This window comes from Miscanthus floridulus, chromosome 9, assembly GCF_019320115.1.
Source record: "Miscanthus floridulus cultivar M001 chromosome 9, ASM1932011v1, whole genome shotgun sequence".
In the NCBI taxonomy this organism is placed as follows: domain Eukaryota; kingdom Viridiplantae; phylum Streptophyta; class Magnoliopsida; order Poales; family Poaceae; genus Miscanthus; species Miscanthus floridulus.
The window spans coordinates 104,101,588-104,123,600 of record NC_089588.1 but is presented as its reverse complement, the minus strand read 5'-3'; the positions used below and the strand labels follow the sequence as shown (position 1 = coordinate 104,123,600).

The window sequence follows — 22,013 nt, the reverse complement described above, 5'->3', positions numbered from 1 at the left end:
ACTTCATCTCGTTTTGTAACTGTGCCAACACCACCAAGTGTACACCACCATGTGTATGTGTATTAGCATTTTCACAATCATTTTCCAAAGGATTAGCCACTCAACTTGCCACGCCACTCGATCCTAGCGATGATGAAAAGTTAGATCACACGAGTGGCACTAAATGACCGATATGCAAATAAGTTTGCCCCTCTTGATAGTACGGCCATCTATCCTAAACCTAGTCACCAACTTCTCTACACACCTATGACCGGTGAAATGAAATGCCCTAGATTATACATTTGCCTTGCGCATTCCATTCCATCTCCTCCATTGTCGATGCAACACATGCACCAACACATCACCAAATGATATGATCCACTTCATATCATCACGTGACCATATTGGTTTATTGATCTTGACTTCACTTGCCTTTCACTGTTGCCTTCGTCCATCAGCGCCAAGTCTTGCTCAAGCTTCATCGCCATGCGGTCCATCTCTCCAAATCCTCCGACTTGCCCTTCACGCTTGCAACCGGTCCATTAAGCCAAGTCATGTCTTGGTCTTCTCCACCTTGATCACATGACTCAATATCATATCTCGTGTGCAATGAGATCCTTCATCTTCACATGTGTGAACTTTGCAATATATCCGAGCCATTTCCACCTTCATGGCATATGTTGCTCACATACATGTACCTATGGACTAACCACCTGTGTATCTCACATAAACACAATTAGTCTACCTAGGTTGTCACTCAATTACCAAAACCAAACAAGGACCTTTCAATGCTGAACCAGGTGCGTCTGGTTGATCTGACCAGAGCATCCGGTCACCCCGAGGAGTGCCCAGTGAAGGGGTACAATGACTCTATTTTGTGGGGGCTTCTATTTAAGCCCCAATGCTGGCTCTAGCTCACTCTCTTGGCCATTTGCATTGACATAGCAACCTTATGAGCTTAGCCAAAGCCCTCCCACTCATCTCCATCATTGATTCATCATCTTTGTGAGATTGGGAGTGAATCCAAGTGCATTGCTTGAGTGTTTGCATCTAGAGGCACTTGGTGTTTGTGTTTCGCTACGGGATTCGCTTGTTACTCTTGGTGGTTGCTGCCACCTAGATGACTTGGAGCAGCGAGGATCGTTGAGCGAAGATCGGTGATTGTCTCCGGCTCCGATCGTGGTGATTGTGAGGGGTTCTTGACCTTTCCCCGGTAGAGAGCCAAAAGGTACTCTAGTAAATTGCTCGTGGCTTGTGTGATCCTCATCTTGTGTTGGTTGTGCGGCACCCTATTGAGGGTTTGGCTTGTGATGCCAATTAGCGCGTGAACCTCCAAGTGAGTGAATCGCCACAACGAGGAGTAGCTTGCCGACAAGCAAGTGAGCCTCGGTAAAAATCATTGTGTCATCATTTGATTCTGAGGTGATTGGTATTCATTCTTGTGATTGATTGGTTCATTCCTCGACTCGGCGGTATAACCATCTTGCTCTATCTCTTTACATTACCGCAAACTAGTTGTCAAGCTCTTTAGTGTAGCTAGTCGTGAGAGCTTGTTAGTTTGGTTAGTGGGGCTCTTTAGTTAGCCTTTGAGACCACACTAACTTAGTGTAGCAACATAGCCATTGTGTGGATAGAGACTATAAAAACTAAAATTTTGGTAGGTGGGTTGCATTTTTAGTAGGCTAGCGCAACACTCGCTTCGCCTCATATTTGTCTAACCGGTTTGCTAAGTGTTTGTAACACCCTCGGTGTTACACTATACAGTCTTTTGCTAAGACACTGCATGAGCATCATACTTATATGTAAATATGTGTAATATAGGGTGTAAAGCAATATACGAAACTTGAAACGTTCATCGAAAACACGAAATGAATGTTATATTTTATGTCGCATTATATCGCTTAGAGTTCTAAATGAATTTTTATTGAATGAAAATGCTATAGAACGCATACCTAACATTTTAATAAAGTTTCTATTACAAACTTCGTAGGTTGTGGTGAAATACTTGCGGTCGTGAATGGGATTCGCTAGATAGCTTACTTAATAGCTTGGAAATCGCATTCGACGTGGAACCACTTAAGACTTAGCCGAAATTCCTAAGTCGGATTGACGAAGCTAGGTTTGGGAATTTTTGTAGGCGAATTGGATTAAAAAGTAGTGTGATTTCATGGTTGGTTTTAGTAGTTTGACATACTATCTCGAGCGTAAAATAGGTGGTCTAGTTACTGGATCGTCGAGTTGGATTGTTAAGCAGCTTTAAAAAGCGTGCAAGACATGTTTTTGAACGGTGCCAGCATTTGGCCACGGTCACCGTGACTTGGCCAGTGTTGCTGCCAATAACACGCACGCGCCACCATTGTCGTGCCCTAGCACGCGACTTGCGCGCACATGCGCACGCTGGGGCCTAGCGAGCCTGGTCACTTTGCTTGCCATCGCCATCACCATCGCGTCGAGCTACGTCCATGGTCATGCTGCGCTCTAACCGTCACTTGCACGGTCACTGTTGTTGCTAACCCTTCATGGCTGCACACGCGTGGGCTTGCTCCGCCTGCCTTCGCCATCACATCTGCGTTCGTGCATCACCGCACTGCTGTTTCCCCTGACCGGCACCAGCCACCTAGACGTGTAGGGCCGAGCTACCATCATCTTGCAAGTCGAGGCACTATGGTCACACGTCGTCGTGCCAGCATCGTACACGCACGTGGAGCCTTCACCATCGCGCTGCCATCCTCTCCCATTTTGTGACCGCGCCACGCCACGCTCTCCATCACGTCGCCTTGAATGGTGTCGCGCCGGCCGAGTTGGAGGCTAGCTTCGTGTCAAGCTTGCTACTGTTGCAGTCATACAGTGTCGGGGCTTCAATTGGAGTTTCCCCCCATCGTCGACCCCCTTAAGTCCGAACACCGTCGTCTATCTAATTAACCTTGCATAGTCCACCTCCTTCCAATTAACTGTGCACCCAACTAGCCCTGTTAGTTAGCTCGCGATTGGAGTCATCCCGGTGAGCTTTCATCCTCTAGTGAGGTAATGCGGGGAATTCTCCTCGTGGCGGTCCACCATGGCCATCGAGGCAGGTGCTCGGCTATGGCATCTCTCCGTGCTCTGTTGTTTCAATTGAGCGATGCCTTTGCGTTGTGTTGACTTGGTTGCCTTGCCTGTGTAACAGTTTCACTAGCGGAGCAGCAGGTCACCGGAGACACTGTCGCCGCGCTTGTCGTGAACCAAAGTCACCCCGCGCTCATGGCCAACCACCTTGCCGAGCCCCATGACTTTGTCTAGTCTGCTCTACATGTCTCTGGTGAGGCCCTCTTGTTCCTAGGGTAGGTGGTTGAACTGTTGGGGTCTAGGTCTCCTGGGACACGTTCGCTGCCGCCGACGAACTGTGTTGGAGGCTGTTCCCGTGGCCGACGCGCTTGAGTGTAGTAGCGATTCAAATAGGACTTCTACATTGTTGCCCATAGTCTACAGATGGTAAAAGAGTAGTGGTAGAGGCATTGGGCTAGGTAAATTCATCGGCGCCAGTGTTGCCGTGGCCTGACCCCACCGCGGCGCATGGCCACATCTACGTGTTGCACCATTTTTAGTGTTTGATACCTTGATCTATTGAGCTTCACTCGTAGAGTGCTAGGCAGGTGTTGGTTGAGGACAAGGAGGTCCGTGCCCACCGGTATTGGCCGGCGATCCATGGCCTTATTTAGTTCCGGCCAGGGACTTTGAAAAACGGGAATTCGGGTAAGAACAAGGTGCTAGGTGCAAAGGCTGTGACTCAATTAAATAGTGTTCGAGTGAGCTTCGTGAATAGGAAAGAGAACGGGGGCCCTTTAGCAAAAGCGCCAGCTCATGCGCGGGCTCCGCCATGGGCCATGTCCACGCGCCGCGCGCGTGGGCCGCGCCGGTGGCTCGCCTTTGCGCGCTGCGGGAGTGGGCCGAGCCGTGAGTAGTGGGCCACGCGGTGAAGTTTAGTTTCTTTCTTTTCTAGTGAATTAACAAATATTTATTCAATTTAGTTTTGCGCTGATCTTAATAAAATTATAGTAAATTATGTAGGTATCCAAAAATAGTGAAACAAAAATTGTTAGGTTCACAAAAATATTATCTATCTGTTGGTGTAGTTAGTTTATAGTTAGCTATGATCATAATAGGTTCATAAATTCAATTTAGAAAGCTTAGTATTATGTAGCTTAATATTTGTAGGAATTTTTGTGGCAAATTGATGATAGCTTTAGCCATGAAAGTTTTATAGTAGGTTCATTAGATTATTATGTACTCACTATAATTTTTGTAGCCCTAGAGTAGGTGGATAAATAGAGTAGCTAGTACTCCTTGTTTTATCATATATAGAGTAAATCGGTATTAAGAGTAAGAATACCTTTAGTTGCTAAGATAATATATGTCATGCTTTATACTTGTTAGTGGTGACAGTAGGTAATTTAGCACCTTAGTCGGTAGAACTAGCTTAGTAGCTTGATAGACATATTTTTATTTAAGAAGTTGTTGTTGCTGTATTACTAAGTATTGCATCATCATTTCATGCATGTAGATCATGAGTTGGTAGAGTCCGTGCCTGCGGACGAACAAGACTATGAGGAGGTCATTGAGGAGTACGAGGAGGAGATCCTCGTGCAGGAGGGAGCCCCGGAGCCATTCGTTGCTAACTTTGTTGACCCACCGCCTGCCCAAGGCAAGCCTCGATGCATAAACCATATATATGATGTGCATTTATGTTATAGGCACTTTATGAAAACTACATGCATAAATATATCTACCTATGAGTTCTACTAGTATAGGTCGAGTAGCTGCTATGCTTAGGGTTTCGGTAGCATGAGTAACCTGCTGTTACTCACAATAGGTGATAATTATGATCACTCATGATAAATGGTGGAAAGAAAAAATAGTGACCGGGCAGGGATATGGTTTGGGTATTGGTGGGTGTAAGAGGTTGTGTCCTGCGACAAATAGGGCATAGCTTGGTTACACTTTTTCCCTGTCTATATCAGTTAAGGACCGCCCGTTGCAATGGACGCTAGGCAAGTCACAGATTTATTATCCCGAGCACATACTTGGGTATGGGCGCATGGAAGACTTGTTGCTCTCTTGTCATGAGTTCTAGCTCTTTCCGGACCGACTGATTGGAGGCGGGGATGGTGGAGGTCCTTGCACCGCACTAAGTCCGGGACTTAGAAGCGGGGGCTTGGAGTCCAAGTTTGGACGGGGACCTGGACCCCTTGACAGGAGGGTGATGGGTTGGTCCTGCTTGTGCCTAGGGTACAAGCAGGGCGTGTGTTTTTGGGGTACCTAGCTGGGGACATTGATTCGCGAATCACCGTCAAGTCGGTACGACTTGTGTTAACTCTAGCATCGTAGTAAGAACTAAAAGCTGAAAGGTGATGAAATGGAACTGATTGCTCAACTCTTGCTTGAAAGTAGAACATGTGCTTACATAGAATGGCTAGATAATAAATTAATATGGCTGTTAATAATAACATAAATAAGGACTCACTATTAGTATTGCTTTCTGCAAAAAGGAAACCAGCAAACCATAAAGCTTATCATCTCCCCTGGAGTCGGGAAATTATTCCCACTAGTCGGATAAGTCTTGCGAGTACATTGTGTACTCAGTGTTTATTTACCCCTGTTGCAGGTACTGCTTGAGACGTTGTTGTTGTGTGATGGATTCTTCTGGTGAGCACAGACGTAATCCTTGCTTACTATCGATAGATGTTTACTTGATGTTTATTTTCATTTCGCTATTTAGTATTTCACACTCTGACATTTGGTAATGTAATAATATAATTTTTAAGAACTTTAGATGTATGAAATGGACTAAGTTTATAACTCGTTCTCATTATTGGATCCTTGGAAAAAATATGGATCTTTCGGGCTCTCCCTTGGGGTGTGACCGACAGAACCCGCTCGTTGTAGCTTGCTTTCGGGGTGCTTAGTGTCTAGTGGAAGACGAGTGCCTCCGTAAGTACGTTATTTTGGGTGGTTCTGCCACAGTGTTGTTGTAGAAGTTTTTAATAGGCTATTCACCCCCCTCTAACCATTAGGACCTTTCAACCTTGCTGATGGCGGCCTTTGAAACAACTGAGTAAGAAATAATCTCTGTGGGTTTGTCCACAACAGCAACACACAAAAACATCTTCTTTTCATTCTTTCTTTCAGCGAAAGCAAGAGAGAGATCTGTATCATTCAACAATTTCCATTCTCCATCTTGACTCATGTCAAATTCCGATACTATAGCTACTGGCCGCTACCCCAGTTTATCCTAGCTGCCAAATCCATTTCTAGCATGTCTAATGTATAGCATTGACAATCCACAGTCCACTCATCATATTTTTGTGGCACATCAACAGAGCAGCCATCATTGAGCTTTGCGGTAAACTGAGAAATCTGAACACACATTCTAAACGCAGCTTCCACATCGATTCTACCGTGTACCAACAAAAAAATTAAAAGAGACACACAGTAAGCTTGTGCCCCCAAAATCTACGAACTGTGGAATAGAGATCAAATTGAAGAAGAATCGAGGATTGTGTCATACCCTGGAGGGACCTCAAAGGGAATCATGGCATCGGCCACTGCAGTCCAGCGCCATGCCTTCTTCCTGGTGCCTAGACAAAACCCAAGCCATCAGGTGGCTGCGCCTGGCTGCTGCAGGGGAGGGGAGGGGAGGTCGTGAGGCAGAGGGTGGTCGGGAAGGGGAGGGGGAGGGCGTCGGAGGGGCAGAGGGGGCTCGCCGACGGCGTAGGGGCGGCGGTGGGGTGCGGACGGACCGGGCTATCATCGAGTCGCGCCTGAGCTCGTGACGTGGACGGACCAGCAACGTGAACAGAGAGCTCCCGATCAAATCCAATCGAAATGTTCTAGTATGCCACGGGTAGTTTGGTCCGAAATTTGGTCGGGAGAGGTGAAAAGATTAAAGGAAAAGGGAAAATGGGAGAAAATTGTTGAAATCCCTTAAATCAAAACCATTCGCACACTACTACAGGAATCAATTTGCGCAGCGTGGCCAAAATGGGCTCCGTGGCGGGCACCTCTTTTGCCCGCCACGGTTAACCAATGGCCGCCCACCGAGGCGCCCGCTGCGGGAAAAGGGTTTACCGCGGCGGGCCACCTTACTTGTCCGCCACAGAAAATCGTTATTTACCGCGGCGGGCGGTATGAATCGCCCGCCACGGTTAATATGATTTACCGTGGCGGGCTCTTTAAACTGCCCGCCGCGGTAAAGAGTTGATTTACCGTGGCGGGCATCCTATATGGCCCGCCTCGGAAAAGGCCCAAGCCCAAAATCCCCAGCAAGGCCCGATTTGAACCTTGAACTATATATACGAGGAGTTAGGGTTTTCTACCCCACTCCTCTGTCTCTCTCTTCCTCCACCGGTCAGCCCGACCTCCTCTCCATTCCGCGCGACTGAGTCCGAGGCGAGGCGACCTCCCCACTCCCCACTCCGCGCGAGACCGAGGCAGTCTCCTCTCCACTCCGTCGTCACCACCTCTCCACTCCCTCTCCCGACGCGACATCCACCGGCAGCGCTGGGGACATGGGGCGCGCGTCGGCTTCTGCGCGCGGGACCTGGCTCCCTTCCTCGCGCGGCGGCGCGACATCCACCGGCGGCGCGCCCTGGTCTCCTCTTTCTCCCTCGTGCGGATTTGGCCCCCTTCTTCCTCCCTGGCCGGATCTGGTGGGAGGCGGCCTCCCCATCCCTCCCTGACGACGGCGGCGGGCGGTTCTAGGTGGAGGGTTACCGGATCCTATAGGAGGGCGGCTAGATCCGACGGATCCTGGCCGGATCCGATGAATGCCGCGACGGTGGCGCTGCCAATGCAGGTACAGGTCTCTCTTCGTCTCCCTCGCTCTTCTCTCTTCATCTCCCTCACTGTGCCCTCTCCCCTTTACCAGATCTAGAGCCGGCACGGACGTCGGAGCTACGGTGGCGGCGCACGCAGATGCGCCGCTGCTCGGCGCCCTCCTCCTTTCTGGCCTCATCTTCGGCAGCGGCGCTGCAGAGGCGGCTGCAGCTGGATCCAGGGACAACGATGGCGGCGCTAGGGTTTCGGTTTGGGATTGGGCTCGCCGGTGGGCTCAGTCAATGGGCTCGCCGGTGGGCTTTGGGTTTTTTTTGTTTTTTTCGAAACGATTAACCGAGGCAGTCGGTGTAACGTGTCCGCCGTGGTAAAAGTATATTTACCGTGGCGGGCACGTTATATCGCCCGCCGTGGTAAATCGGTTAACCGCGGCGGGCAAGTCCGCCCGCCGCGGTTAAGCCACGATTTACCGTGGCCTCTAGGCCGCGGCGGACGGCTTTGCCCGCCGCGGAAAACCGAAAACGTCCGCCTCCAGTAAAATTTTTGTAGTAGTGGCAGCCCCAATGTCAAATTTCAAAAGGCAGACGAATTGGATGTCAAATATTGAAATTTCTCGGAATAAACATGGTATGACAGCTCTCGATCCACGAGCTACCCATCTCCCTTGTTCGCTCCAAATTTGAGCATTTCAAGCAGCCTAGAGGACCTTCCAAAGAACTAGTTGATCCGAGTGACAAGCTCTGTCTCCATGTGCCATGGCTTCTGGTTGCAGTTCACAAACAAAACCGGGTGTGGCAGTCTACCATGTGTCCAATCTCGTACCATATCATCGACTTCACATAAACGAACACTTCAATGTCCTCATCCATGCCAAAATTTGGACGCGTTTGGTTTCACCTGTGGAGCAGCTTTTTCTAACTTTCGCTGTTGGAGAGGTGAAACCAAAGTTCTTTAAAAAATGTGTGGTAAAATAGCTTCTCCTGGTAGATGAAAATGATGAAATGTCTATAATATCTTTCTAATTTTCTTGTCCTTTTCTATTTTTTTCTTTCTTATTTTACCTTTTACCTCTTCTAATATCCAACTTATTTTCATCAGCATCATCTCTCTTCTGAGCCTGCCACGCTTTCTCAAATGCTGCCCTCAGCCTCACCACCTCGCCTAAGCTCAGACTCACCACCCCGCCAAGGCTCGAAGCCTCGAACACTGCCTTCTGGCTCACCTCCCCTCCCTTCCTCGCCTGGGCTCCGATGCCGCCCTCTGTCTCACCACCCTGCGTACGCTCTGATCCGACGCTTGGGCTTCTCTTCTCCACCGCTCAGGCCTAACACCATACTTCGCCCCAACGCTGACGGATGGCGCCACTCCATCTCAATAGCACGCTCAGGCCAGCTTCAATCTCTCCCTCCGCCACATCGGGGCATTTTCGCTCTGGGCCCACAGATGCGAGGATGGAGCGGAGGGAAGCCACAATTTTCAGCTTCGCATTCCACCTGTGCCTTCTCTCGACAAGATTTGTGGTGCTTCACACGTGGAGTCTGAGTGTCTCGACACGTTTGGTTGGCAGAGAGGTGAAGTTGCATGTAAAGTCGTTAGTAAGGATGGCAACGGGGCGGTTTCGGGTTGGATATCCGCGGGTTTCGGGTCTTGCCGGTTCGGATTCGGGGATGATTTCTCACCCACAGTTTTCGGGTTCGGGCCTCGAAACCAATCGGGTTCGGTTTCGGGTTTGGTTTTCCACCCGTGGATATCCAATGGATATCCGAAATAAATCATTTGGAATTAAAACTCATATTTTATAATATGCTAATAATAACTTGTTTACTTATATTATTAAATTTATTCTAAGTTGACTCATGAAAATATTTTTTATTTGTTGCCTCTTGTTTATACATGTGAATATGTGTATATATATCATGCATATGTTTATAGAAAGTCCTTGTTTCTCTTACTATGTTGTCATACAAAGCGGTTTTCGGGTATTCATTCGGGTTTCGGGTATCCGCGGATTCGGTTTTGGAGACGGATTATCACCCGAATCGGTGTTCGGTGCGGTTTTGGGTTTCGATTTCGGGTTTCGGGTTTAGGTGCACAGAGACTCCACCCGATCCAAATTCGCCCCATTGCCATCCCCGGTCGTTAGTAAAGCGTGACCAAACATGCCCTTAGAAGATGCAGCTTATATTCAGTTTGGATTAAGGTTTGAATAGCATGAAAAGGGAGAGGACATGAACAAGAGAGTAAGTCAGGTTGTTGGACGAACTCGTCTGCAAACCAACTAATGTGAATTTTATACACTTACTTTTTCTATCCCAAAATATTAGCACATCCGTGATTAAATTTATCCAAAATAAAAGTACAATATAGTCAAATCTGTCACGCATGGTGTAGAGTACTATTAGTGCAGACTATTAGCAACCCTGTTCACAGGACCAAGGAGATAAAAAGAAACCAACTCGCCAATAAAAATGAAAAAAAAACCGCCAAAGGCTCTAGAAGCTCCGGGTCCACTAGTTTACAGAAATTTGTTGTTGGCTTTTTTTTCTGTTGTTATTCAATCATTACTATTATATGTGACTACACAGACGTCAGTTGCACTTTACAGAGGATTAGGGGTAACATGTAATTTTCTACTCACACTAATTTACATATGCGCTTTTATTTTGGAACAGAGTATTAACTCTTTTTTTTGAACGGAGAGAGAAGTATTTCTTATATTTAAACAAAAATGAATAAATAGGTAGAAATTATTAGGCACCATCGGTGAAGGATGTAGCCACCTCCCAATTCCCGGGATAATTAACTTTTTACCATTATAACGGATGACACCTTCTCAAAAAGCAGATTTACAAAAAGCAGATTTAGGTTTCGCGCTACGCTTTTAGCCGCAGAGACACGTTTACCACTTTTATTCGCGTGGCATGCCAGCTCTGTCCAGCTCGGATCCGAGTCAGCAGCCCTATGCGAAAAGTCAGTCATGCCCCTCCCCTCATTGCTATAGATTAAAGGATGGACGGGATAGCCGCAGACATAGATACGTATACTTGTATTTTTAAGATATTTATTTTTTATTTCGCAAAGGGAAAAAGAACGTATATGACATCATCGTGATGTCATGGCTCAGGAGCAAAGCACTGTGCATGTCGCACGGCGCACATCCTAGGCCGGCGTTCAACATGCTGGGCCTGCGCAGCTTCACGCGCTCTGCTCCCTGACCACCGGCCGCTAGCAGGTGTCCACGGGCGCCGCAGCTCCGCCTGCCGCCTCGAGCGCTCTGCGTCTGTCGCTGCCGACCGCGACACCGCGCCCTCCGCTGTGTTGCGCGCTGCCAGCGATGCCGCCGAGGTGCTGGCCGTGCCGCGTACACGGAGCCGCAGCCGCAGCACCCGGGCAGTCACGCAGCTGTACGGTGCCTGGACGCCCGCGGTGCGGCGAGTGACGCCGCCATGGCGGCGCTGGAGGCGGGGACGTACGTGTTCGTGTACGGCGACTTCTACTCGCTAGCACGGGCCGCCTCGCCTCTCCCGGCCCATTCTGTCCGCGCATGCACAGCGACGAGGTAGCTGGCTAGCTGCTGCAGCCACGCATCAGGGGCGTTTCCCTGGCGCAGCTGTACGGCGCTCGGCGAAGGGCGTCTCACACTTGCACTTGAAGTAGATGGAGTTGACGACAGTGGCGGAGCTACAGGGTGGTCCCGTTGGTCCACGGACCACCCTGCGCTCAGCCCATGCAAGGCCCATAGCCATAGGAAAATTCGCGTCCTCTGTCCATCGAAGGCCTGCCTGTCTGTCTATCCATCCGAGTGTCCCGCGCGGCCTTTCACGAATTCGCGTAGCGCGACCCCCGACCCTTCGTATACGTATTTGTCCATGCGGCTGCCTGCGCCCCTTCGTATCCCAACTGTCCCTCCCTGTGCCGTGCTGGTGTGCTTCGTAATAAGAACGACGGCGGCGGCGGCGGCGCCGAGCGGCGAGCGAAGAGCAGCAGCACATGCGAGTCCTCAGATACGTCTCTCAAAATCTTGATCCAATTAGCCTCCTCGTTTAGTCGTGTACTCGCGTTTCCAATTAGCCCTAACTAATACTGGTGTCTTCATCAAAGTTTGCACTCTGATCAGTAACTAATAAATAGGAGCTACGAACAGATTGCATCGCCTATTGCTGCGGGCATGTTCGCTTGAACTTATCAACCGTCTTATTAGCTCAGTATTTTTCTCTCACAACAAATCAGCTTCAGCCGGCTTATCAGCCGACTTTAATACCAGCCGAACAGGCCCGTAGATTTTTCTGTATCATTAGATTATTGGAATGGTAAACATTATTTAATTCTCTTGTATGTAGGTTTGTTAAAATATGAAGAGGAGTTGTGATATTGCCTCTCTTGTTGACCTCTTAGTAAAACTTGTAGATTTCTTAGAATCGAGTGAAGAAGAGATAATCAACACTTATATGGCTATTAGGAGGCCAGGAAGTAGTATCATATTTGTCATCAACGTAATCTTTGAATTCTACGTTAAGCAAGCTAGACTCGTCTATTTTCATACCTTCGTATGAAAAATTTATCTTAATCTTATTGCGTTTCATAGTATGTATGCTTATCGATATGTGATATTCACAGTGATTAAAAAAAATTAAACAATGACCACCCTAGCAACAAATCCTAGCTACGCCACTGGTTGACGAGCATGAGGCCGATCTCGGCGTGCACGGAGCTGTCGCGGCGTCGCAGTAGCTATGACGGCAGACAGCGGCGAAGGCGGCAGCGAGAAATCAAACTTCCGTTGGCTGGACGCAGCGCGTTACCGGGGGAAGTTCCATTGGCTAGAATGTCGGATCCAGGATTCGATTCCATATTCTAATCCAAACCGTGTAACTGTGACATGGTAAAAAGTTAATTATCCCCCAAATCCCCGGAGGCCCAAACTCTCCCCGTGACCCCGTCCGCCGTGCCTCACCGGCGCCGCGCCGCCGAGCTCCCGAGCCTTCCACCGCCGGCGCCTCTCATCTACCGCGAGCGCGCAACATACTCGATCCACGACTCCTCTTCCCACAAATCCACGAAGCGCCAGCTCCATGGCCTCCACTGTACCTGTGGGGGCAACCCAGGGTGACGGCAACCGCCGCCGCCGGCGGTCCAGCCGCCGTCACCAAACATGGTAGACGCGTGCGCGTGTTGAGGTCCGCCAGCGACTGCTCTAGCGCCGCTGGGCGGCCTCTCAACGGAGGGCGAGACAAGCGGCGGAACCAGGACGCCCAAAATCCCACGCGCGCAATGTGGTCATGTGCCCGCATCTCCTCCGCCGTCTTCACCACCGCTGCTTGCTCCTCACCGTCGCCGCGCGCTCCCCACCTCTCCCTCGCCTCAGCCACGGCGCACGTGCGGTCAGGGACGCTCCGCCCTGAGGAGGCACACCACCTGTTCGACCAATTGCTGCGTCAAGCCACCCCCATCCCCGAGCGCTCGCTGAACGGGTTCCTCTCTGCGCTCGCGCGTGCACCGTCCTCCGCCGCCTGCAGAGATGGCCCTGCCCTGGCTGTCGCACTCTTCAACCGCGCGTCTCGTGCTGACGGCCCACTGGTGCTGTCCCCCACATTCCACACCTATGGCATCCTCATGGACTGCTGCACCCGGGCGCACCACCCGGAACTAACGCTGGCCTTCTTCGGCCAGCTCCTCAAGATAGGCCTGGGAGTCAATACCATCATCATCAGCAACCTTCTCAAGGGCCTTTGTGAAGCAAAGCGGACAGACGAGGCTCTGGACATCCTTCTCCACAGAATGCCTGAGTTAGGCTGTGTGCCTGATGTTTTCTCCTACTGCATACTTCTGAAGAGCCTCTGCAATGACGGAAAGAGTGGCCAGGGAGATGAATTGCTACGCATGATGGCTGAAAGGAAAGCTGTCTGCTCGCCCGACGTGGTTGCGTATACTACGGTCATCGATGGCTTCTTTAAGGAGGGCAATGTTAATAAAGCATGTGATCTATTCAATGACATGGTGCAGCAGGGCATTTCTCCTAATTTAATGACTTATAACTCCGTTGTTGATGCACTGTGTAAGGCAAGAGCAATGGACAAGGCAGAGGCTGTCCTTCGACAAATGGTTGATAAAGGTGTTCAGCCAGATAACTGGACGTATAATAACTTGATCTATGGATATTCCTCTTGGGGCCAATGGAAGGAGGCAGTGAGGGTATTTAAAGAAATGACAAGTCGAGGCATCCTACCAGATGTTGTTACTTTGAACTCGTTAATGGCTTCCCTTTGCAAGCATGGAAAAATCAAGGATGCTAGAGATGTTTTTGACTCAATGGCAATGAAGGGCCAAAAACCTGATATTTTCTCCTACAAAATTATGCTCAACGGGTACGCTACTAAAGGATGCCTAGTTGATATGGCAGATCTCTTCAATTTGATGCTTGGAGACAGTATTGCACCTGACATCCATATTTTCAGTGTGCTGATCAAGGCATACGCTAACCGTGGAATGCTAGATAGGGCTACAATTATCTTCAATGAAATGAGGGAGCAAGGAGTGAAACCTGATGTGGTAAGTTACTATTGCCTGATTCAAGGTTTTTGTATTCATGGTGGTTTGCTGAAAGCCAAGGAATTGGCATTGGAAATGATGACTAAAGGTATGCATCCTGACATTGTTTTCTTCAGTTCGATAATAAACAACCTTTGCAAAGTGGGAAGGGTAATGGACGCACAAAATATATTTGACTTGACTGTAAGTATTGGTCTGCATCCTAATATTATGGTGTATAGTACGCTGATGGATGGGTACTGTCTAGTTGGCAAGATGGAGAAAGCATTAAGAGTATTTGATGCTATGGTGTCAGCTGGCATTCAACCAGATGTTGTAGTGTACAGTACACTCGTTAATGGCTATTGTAAAGTTGGAAGGATCGATGACGGGTTGAGTCTTTTCAGAGAAATATTGCATGAGGGAATGAAGCCTTCAACTATTTTATACAACATCATACTTCATGGATTATTTCAGGATGGGAGAACCGTTGCTGCGATGGAAATGTTCCATGAAATGGCTGAAAGTGGAATATCAGTGGACACAAATACATACGGGATAGTTCTTAGTGGACTTTTTAAAAACAGTTGCTCTGATAAAGCAATCTTGCTTTTCAAAGAACTGCGTGCAATGAATGCAAAGATCGATATCAAAACTCTCAATATCATGATATCTGGAATGTTTCAAACCAGGAGAGTTGAAGAAGCTAAGGATCTGTTTGCTTCTATCTCAAGAAGTGGGCTGCTGCCTTCTGTTGTGACTTACAGTGTGATGATGACAAATCTTATAAAAGAAGGATTGGTGGAAGAGGCAGACGATATGTTTTCATCCATGGAGAATGCTGGCTGTGATCCCAACTCCCGATTGCTGAATCATGTGGTTAGGGAATTACTAGAGAAACGTGAAATAGTCAGGGCTGGAACTTACCTGTCGAAAATTGATGAGAGGAATTTCTCACTTGAACATTCAACCACAACGTTGCTGATTGATCTCTTCTCAAGCAAAGGGATTTGTCGGGAACACATAAGATTTCTTCCTGCAAAGTATCATTTTCTTGCAGATGCCAGCCCATACTGATTGTTAGTAAATCTTACAAGGAAGCATAGATCTCCAAAAAAATCCTTCTCGACTTGTTTGCACCTGGGAAGTTAGCTGGAAGTTAAAAGTCAAGTACATGTGAGATTTTCTCTCGTAGCATTAGCATCTTTATCATGGCTGCTAATACAATTGATGTTGCACTTATGAAGAATGATTTCTGAATTGTGACAGAGAATGTAGCACTTGTGATCACACAAGGCATGATATAATGAATATTTTTGGAATTCAGTCCTTTCACGTACCTGCCACTGGTACGCTAAATGTGATCTTATCTAAAACAGTCGGTTGACTTAATGTGCATGTTTTCTTGGAAGATTTCTTCTCATTTGACCTGCTTGATATTCAGATGTTCTTTTACTTTTGATTCAACAATTCTGTACCTTTTGAGTTTTGATTCAACAATTATGTACCGAATGTTCAAGTAAATGGCCTGATGAAGGAGCTTTTGATGTTTTCGGAAGCATATTCGCTCGGCGGATGGTGCAGCAGTGGTGATGTTTTACTCTCCAAACTGTGTGATTTCCGTACACAACTGATGTGCGATCTTCTCTTGTAGCATGTTTTATCATGGCTGTTAACACAACTAATGTTGCACTTATGAAGAATGAGATTATGACTACTGAATTCTGAATTCTGATGGAGTATGGAGCTTGCGTTGAGCTCTCTTGGCGACCTGGCAGAGCCGCCGAGCTCGGCATGTCATGGCGCAGAACAGAAGCAGCCCTCGGACTGGAGTCGGACGGAGGAGCTTGGGGTCTCTGCTCATAGTCATGACGCAGAAGAGGGCAAGGCCTGCGAGGACCAAGCGTTGGAGAGCGGCGTGTTGGTGCCAGCCTGCCTGGCGAGCCGCGAGCCCACGACTCGGGACCGACCAAACGATGTGGGAGTCGGTGCAATAGCCCAAAAGTTGGCAAGGTTGGTTATTTGAGACGCTGTTTGGTTTTTACTCGACTACTAAACTGAACTAGTACTAGTCGCGCATCAAATTAGTAGCTATGATGATTTTTGTCAATTTTAACCACTATAAAATGAACTAGGATGGACAAATACAAAATTTAGCACCCGAGCAAATACTATATGCTAATTTTGGTCAAAATAACTACAATTTAGCTTTGTATCCTCTGAAACATACTGTATAGGTTACCAATCAAACACATCTTAGGTACGGTGCCATTTTTTTGGGGTGAAAGTGCCATTTTTAAATTAAATTAAAGGACCAGAAGTTAAACTTGTGAACTTATTTTTTTTTAAATGGCTGTTTTGGACTTTTGGTAGGGTGATGACAAATGCTGAAATCATCCTATCACAGCGAAGCATGGTTGGATACGGATCTTGCCGGATATGGATCGGATTTATGGATACGGATCTTGCTGAATTCAGATACAAACGAATGTCTTGGATTCAGATTCTATTCGGATATTGACCCAATTTAAAGTGCATATTATTAAATTCAACATAGATGAATAGTCTTACTTCTAAGTTTGTCCATAACCAAAGTGAAATAAAAATCAAAGTACCCCAGTACACTCCTAATAATCTCTGATATCGAAGTGAAATAAATTATAATAGATAATATTAAACAAAATAGTAGGTTCAGTGAATAAAATTAAATAAGAATGTTAGGCAACGAGTAGCCATTTTGCTTTATCAATTATTTTGTAATTACAAAACTATTAAGCAAGTGGAGAATAAAGTATGTAGGTATATAACATAGAGAAGAATAGCTCATAACAAATAATATAGTAATCATTAAATATGTAATAAATAAATATATCAATTAATCAATCATTATTTATATAATATTTGTCATGAAACTAAAAATTATATAAAATAATTTACATTGAAAAAAATAAATTTAAATATTAAAATAATTTGCAACAACAAATATATTAGGTTTAAACCAAATTAGAGATACTAAAAATAATTTAATATTTATGTATCGTTAATAGTATTAAATTAATTTTGAAGTTTTCTTATAGATATACTAATAAATAGTTTTATTACATCATTAATATTATTAAATTAAATAAATTAGTCACTAGTCGTGAAAAGAAAACTTTTGAATATATTCATTACACCATGTTCTTCACGTATACGGATAAATGTTGGATATTCTACATTTTTATCGAATACGGATTTAAAATCAGATAGAGAAAATATTAAAAAACAAATACGGATATATCTATTTAGTATCCATAAAAATGGATACGAATACAAATATATTGCACGTTTTAGCGGATAATCATTGCGTTCGGTTGGTCAGGTTTTGGCTGGTTTTGAATGATTTTGGATGGTTGAATAGTATTCTATGAAAGAGAATAAATTAAAACAAGCTGAAACTAACGAAAAGAGCCGAAACCCTACCGGCCGAACGCCCTCAATAATTTGGATCTCCAGACGTCCATTTCCATGGCGAAGCAACCGTCGCAGGCAATTCATGGCCCACCATCTAGTGGTCCAAAAGCTCCTTGACCTTTACGACACGTGGGACGCCGAGACACGCACCACAATCTCCTCCACTTGCTCAGTGCCACGTCAGCAGAGACTGGGCCCACACCCCGACCCTTTTTCCCCTCCACCACACTCTTTCCTTCTTCCCCACTCCCCCCCGCACACTCCCCGACCCCGACCCGTTCGGACAGACGACGATGGCGGCCTCCAACGCCGCATCCGCATCCGTCTCCTCGGCCGCGCCCCGCCTGCTCCTGCTCCGCCGCCGCGGGGGAGCCAGCGCCAGCGCGCAGCACCGCAATGCGCGCTTCCGCCCCGCCGCGGCGGCGGCCGCCACCTCGGCGGGCGGCGGCAGCGGCGGGGGGTCGTACCTGGACATGTGGAGGAAGGCGGTGGAGCGGGAGCGGCGGTCGGCGGAGCTCGCGCGCCGGCTCCAGGAGGCGCCGCCCCCCGCCGCCGAGGCGGACGCGCCTCCCGCGCCGCCCGTGCCCGTGGAGGACGTGCGGCGGCGGACGGCGCGGTTCGAGGAGATGCTGCGGGTGCCGCGGGAGGAGCGCGACCGCGTGCAGCGCCGCCAGGTCATCGACCGCGCCGCGGCCGCCCTCGCCGCCGCACGCGCCGTGCTCAAGGAGCCACCGCCCGCCTCGCCGCCGTCCTCCCCGCCCCCGACGCCGCCGCAGGTGGCCGAGACGGCCAGGGTGGGATCGGCCGCGGGCGGCGCTGCTGGTGGATCGGATCGGAGCTCCCGGCCGGCGGCGCGGGCACAGCTGTCGCCCTCGGCGGAAGGTATTGGTTTCCACTTTCCACTGGGTGTGCACGTGAGATTGTTTAAAGATCACGCGACCTGCCTTTTACTCATCGTGATCCTTTTTAGTTTTTATTTACAATACTCCAGCTTTTAGACATATAAGCCCATACTATTAGGCAGAAATGGGCTTTGTTTCTAATCAGGAAGGTATGAGTGTATAAACACTAAAGAGATCATGAATTGCTTAGGGGGAGCTCTATTGAGCGATGTGTTGGATAACAAAGAATCAAGCCATGAATCCTTAAAAGAAAAATTGGAAACTGGAATATGCAAAGTGTGTTGGATAACCGAAGGATCTTGATGACCTTTCAGTTATCTCTAAGCAAAGCAACTTTTAGGAGACATGGGTACTCTTTATTTTATCATCACTAAGTGAGACGATTTCCGCATCAAATGGCATTTTTGTTCAGTGGTCTCATTATCTGTGGCCTGCTGCCATGGAAACATGGTTAGAAGTAGTGCCAACTAACCTGACCAGGACAGTTTTTCTTTTTCTTTTTTGAAATAAAACCTGACCAGGACAGTTCTTGGTAGTCCTCTATATATAGAAATCGAGATCATTCAAGATAATTTTAGTATCGGATATGAATTTCTTAGCGCAAGGCTGAGTGCCTGAGCCTATTGTATCAAGCGAATATAACTAGAAGTACCACTAACTGCTAATTAACCAATACAGCCTTTGGTAGTCCTCTATATACTGAAAAGTTGTTGCTCTATCTTCCTACATCCAGTATGAGAGATTATGGTAAACAAATTTCCCACAATAGCTTCTTTTCTCTGAAGGACAATTTGGATGAAGAAACAATTATACTACCGACATACTTTTTTTTTGAATTTTCGATCATAAGTTTCATGCACTTAGAAGGCATTTCTAGTTGCAAGTAGCATTACAATCTACCTGTTTGTTGTACACGAAGGATATTTTTTAGTCTTATGCAGTACATTTAGCCAAAGCATTTTACTTACCGCAACAGTATCTGGCTCCCTGTAAACTTAATCTTCCACTCTGACATCAGCAATCTGTGATTCATTCAGTGCAATACTCTGGGGGCTCATCTCCTTCAAAGCAGTCAAGTTCCAAGCTTGGTACTCCAGGTCCAGATTTCTGGTCATGGTTACCTCCAGTACAAGATAGCAGTAAACAGAAGGAAAGCAGTACTGGTTTAAAGCCATCCAAGAAAATGGATACCTTTTCCAGTCAGCCTGATCTGTTGATGGAAAAGGAACGATCAGCAGATTCTCTATCACTCCCTTTTGAGACAGCTTTCTTCAAAAAGAAGGAAGATCGATCTCTTCCTCCTTTCCAATCATTTGCTGAGCCTGATAATGTGGATTCCAAGGCTGATCTGGCTGCTGACAAAAAGGACACATTTGAAGAACAGTTTTCAAAAAATCCAGCTGAGGTGGCTCGAGCACTGAGTGAAAGCGCTGAGAAATCATCACATGGAATACATCTAGATGGTTCAATGTGGTGGAAGGAAACAGGTGTAGAACAAAGGCCTGATGGTGTAGCTTGCAAGTGGACCATAATGAGGGGAGTTAGTGCAGATGGCGCTGTTGAATGGGAAGACAAATATTGGGAGGCCTCAGATCGGTTTGATCATAAAGAATTAGGTTCGGAGAAGTCTGGGCGTGATGCTGCAGGCAATGTTTGGCGGGAATACTGGAAGGAGTCAATGTGGCAGGTAAATTTCTGGCTTATTGGATAGCAATATATTTTCAAGCATTGCCAATTAGGACTACATGTCTTGGGACATCTAGATTCATATTTAGACATGTGACTCTGCAGCTGCTGTATTTGAATCTGCTTCCTCTGTGGTTCATTTGCTAAGTTAATGTGTCCCCAGAGTAGAGGCTCAGTATTGCATTTGTTGCAGGATTACACATGTGGGGTTATGCATATGGAGAAGACTGCAGACAAGTGGGGACAGAACGGTAGAGGGGAGCAGTGGCAAGAGCAATGGTTTGAGCACTATGACTCGACGGGCAAAACTGAAAAATGGGCTGATAAATGGTGCAGCTTGGATCCAAACACACCGCTGGATGTCGGTCATGCCCATGTTTGGCATGAAAGGTAAGAGCTTCCACTATTTATCATGAACTGAATCACTTAGATCAATGAACATTCCGCTATCAGATCATTATGCTCATATGCAAGAGTTGCATGCTCAAATCAAATCCATTCAACCATCTGTCTTCACTGTAGATGGGGCGAGAAGTATGATGGCTTTGGCGGCAGCACAAAGTACACCGACAAGTGGGCCGAGCGGTCGGAGGGCGATGGATGGTCTAAATGGGGTGACAAGTGGGACGAGCACTTCGACCCTAATGGCCATGGCATCAAGCAGGGGGAGACCTGGTGGGCGGGCAAGTATGGGGACCGGTGGAACCGCACTTGGGGTGAGCAGCACAACGGGTCTGGGTGGGTGCACAAGTATGGGCGCAGCAGCAGTGGCGAGCACTGGGACACGCACGTCCCGCAGGACACATGGTACGAGCGGTTCCCGCACTTTGGGTTCTACCACTGCTTTGAGAACTCGGTGCAGCTCCGGTCCGTGAAGAGGCAGCCGCCACCACGGAAATGAAGTCTGAAGAGATCGTGCTATAGTATAGTAGTAGATGTTCAGAGACGCTTAGGCTCATGGCATAATCTCGTTTCTACAATAACATGGCTGGTTTCAGTATGTGCTGTTGTGACAAAGTGAATCAGAATCCTGATGCCTGAACTGAGTATTCAGACCGACATGAATAGAGAAATTTATAGAAGTTTTACCGTATATTCTGAAACATTTACCTTTTCTTTTGTCCTAGAAAGATTATGCTGTTTAGTTTTTACCTGAAATCTAATGCTCGCAATTACTGTGACTGCTTCTGTGATGTGTCTTAGCGTCATTACCTCCTGATCTCCCAAGCAGATTTTTTTTTTGAAACAAAGGCAGGAGCTCTGCCACTCAATTAAGACAAAGAATTTATGTACAAGAGGGCTAGCCAACGGGATGACAAAAAGCGCACCCGATAGGCTAACCAACCCACACGACGCAGTTGAGCACTAACACGGCACACTACCATGGGTCATCGTTGCCGAGCATGGCTGAAGACGCCAGCAGCTCCGACTTCTCATGGCAGTCCACACACAAGCCACCCACCAACGAGCCCGAAGCAAGAGGCCGCAACCGGTCATCGTTGCCAAGCTCAAGCACCCCGCAAAGAGCAGCTCCGACTTCCAATCACGGCCACACGCCTCGCCTCCGGCGCTTGCCGACCCCTAGCAAACCCCAGCCTACGATGAAGGTGGGGGCTCGCCGCGTGTCATCGTTGCCGAGCCACGTCCCTGACGCAG

The 22,013-nt window shown here is 47.6% G+C and overlaps 2 protein-coding genes across 3 annotated transcripts; both read left to right on the top strand.

Annotated features, from left to right (window-relative positions):
* The first annotated feature begins 12,930 nt into the window (after positions 1-12,930).
* LOC136482507 (protein Rf1, mitochondrial-like) lies at positions 12,931-15,728 on the top strand. 2 transcript variants are annotated; one of them, XM_066479716.1, is made up of 2 exons: positions 12,931-14,337; positions 14,794-15,728. In XM_066479716.1, the coding sequence occupies exons 1-2, from the start codon at positions 13,060-13,062 to the stop codon at positions 15,391-15,393; spliced, it is 1,878 nt and encodes a 625-aa protein (XP_066335813.1). In that variant the 5' UTR covers positions 12,931-13,059; the 3' UTR covers positions 15,394-15,728. The 2 variants fall into 2 exon arrangements, with proteins under 2 accessions (XP_066335813.1, XP_066335811.1); XM_066479714.1 differs by having other exon boundaries at positions 12,931-15,728.
* A 2,296-nt stretch (positions 15,729-18,024) lies between these two features.
* Positions 18,025-21,450, top strand: LOC136482506 (protein LIKE EARLY STARVATION, chloroplastic-like). Its single transcript, XM_066479713.1, has 4 exons — positions 18,025-18,651; positions 19,709-20,358; positions 20,551-20,747; positions 20,880-21,450. The coding sequence occupies exons 1-4, from the start codon at positions 18,063-18,065 to the stop codon at positions 21,256-21,258; spliced, it is 1,815 nt and encodes a 604-aa protein (XP_066335810.1). The 5' UTR covers positions 18,025-18,062; the 3' UTR covers positions 21,259-21,450.
* Positions 21,451-22,013: the final 563 nt, after the last annotated feature.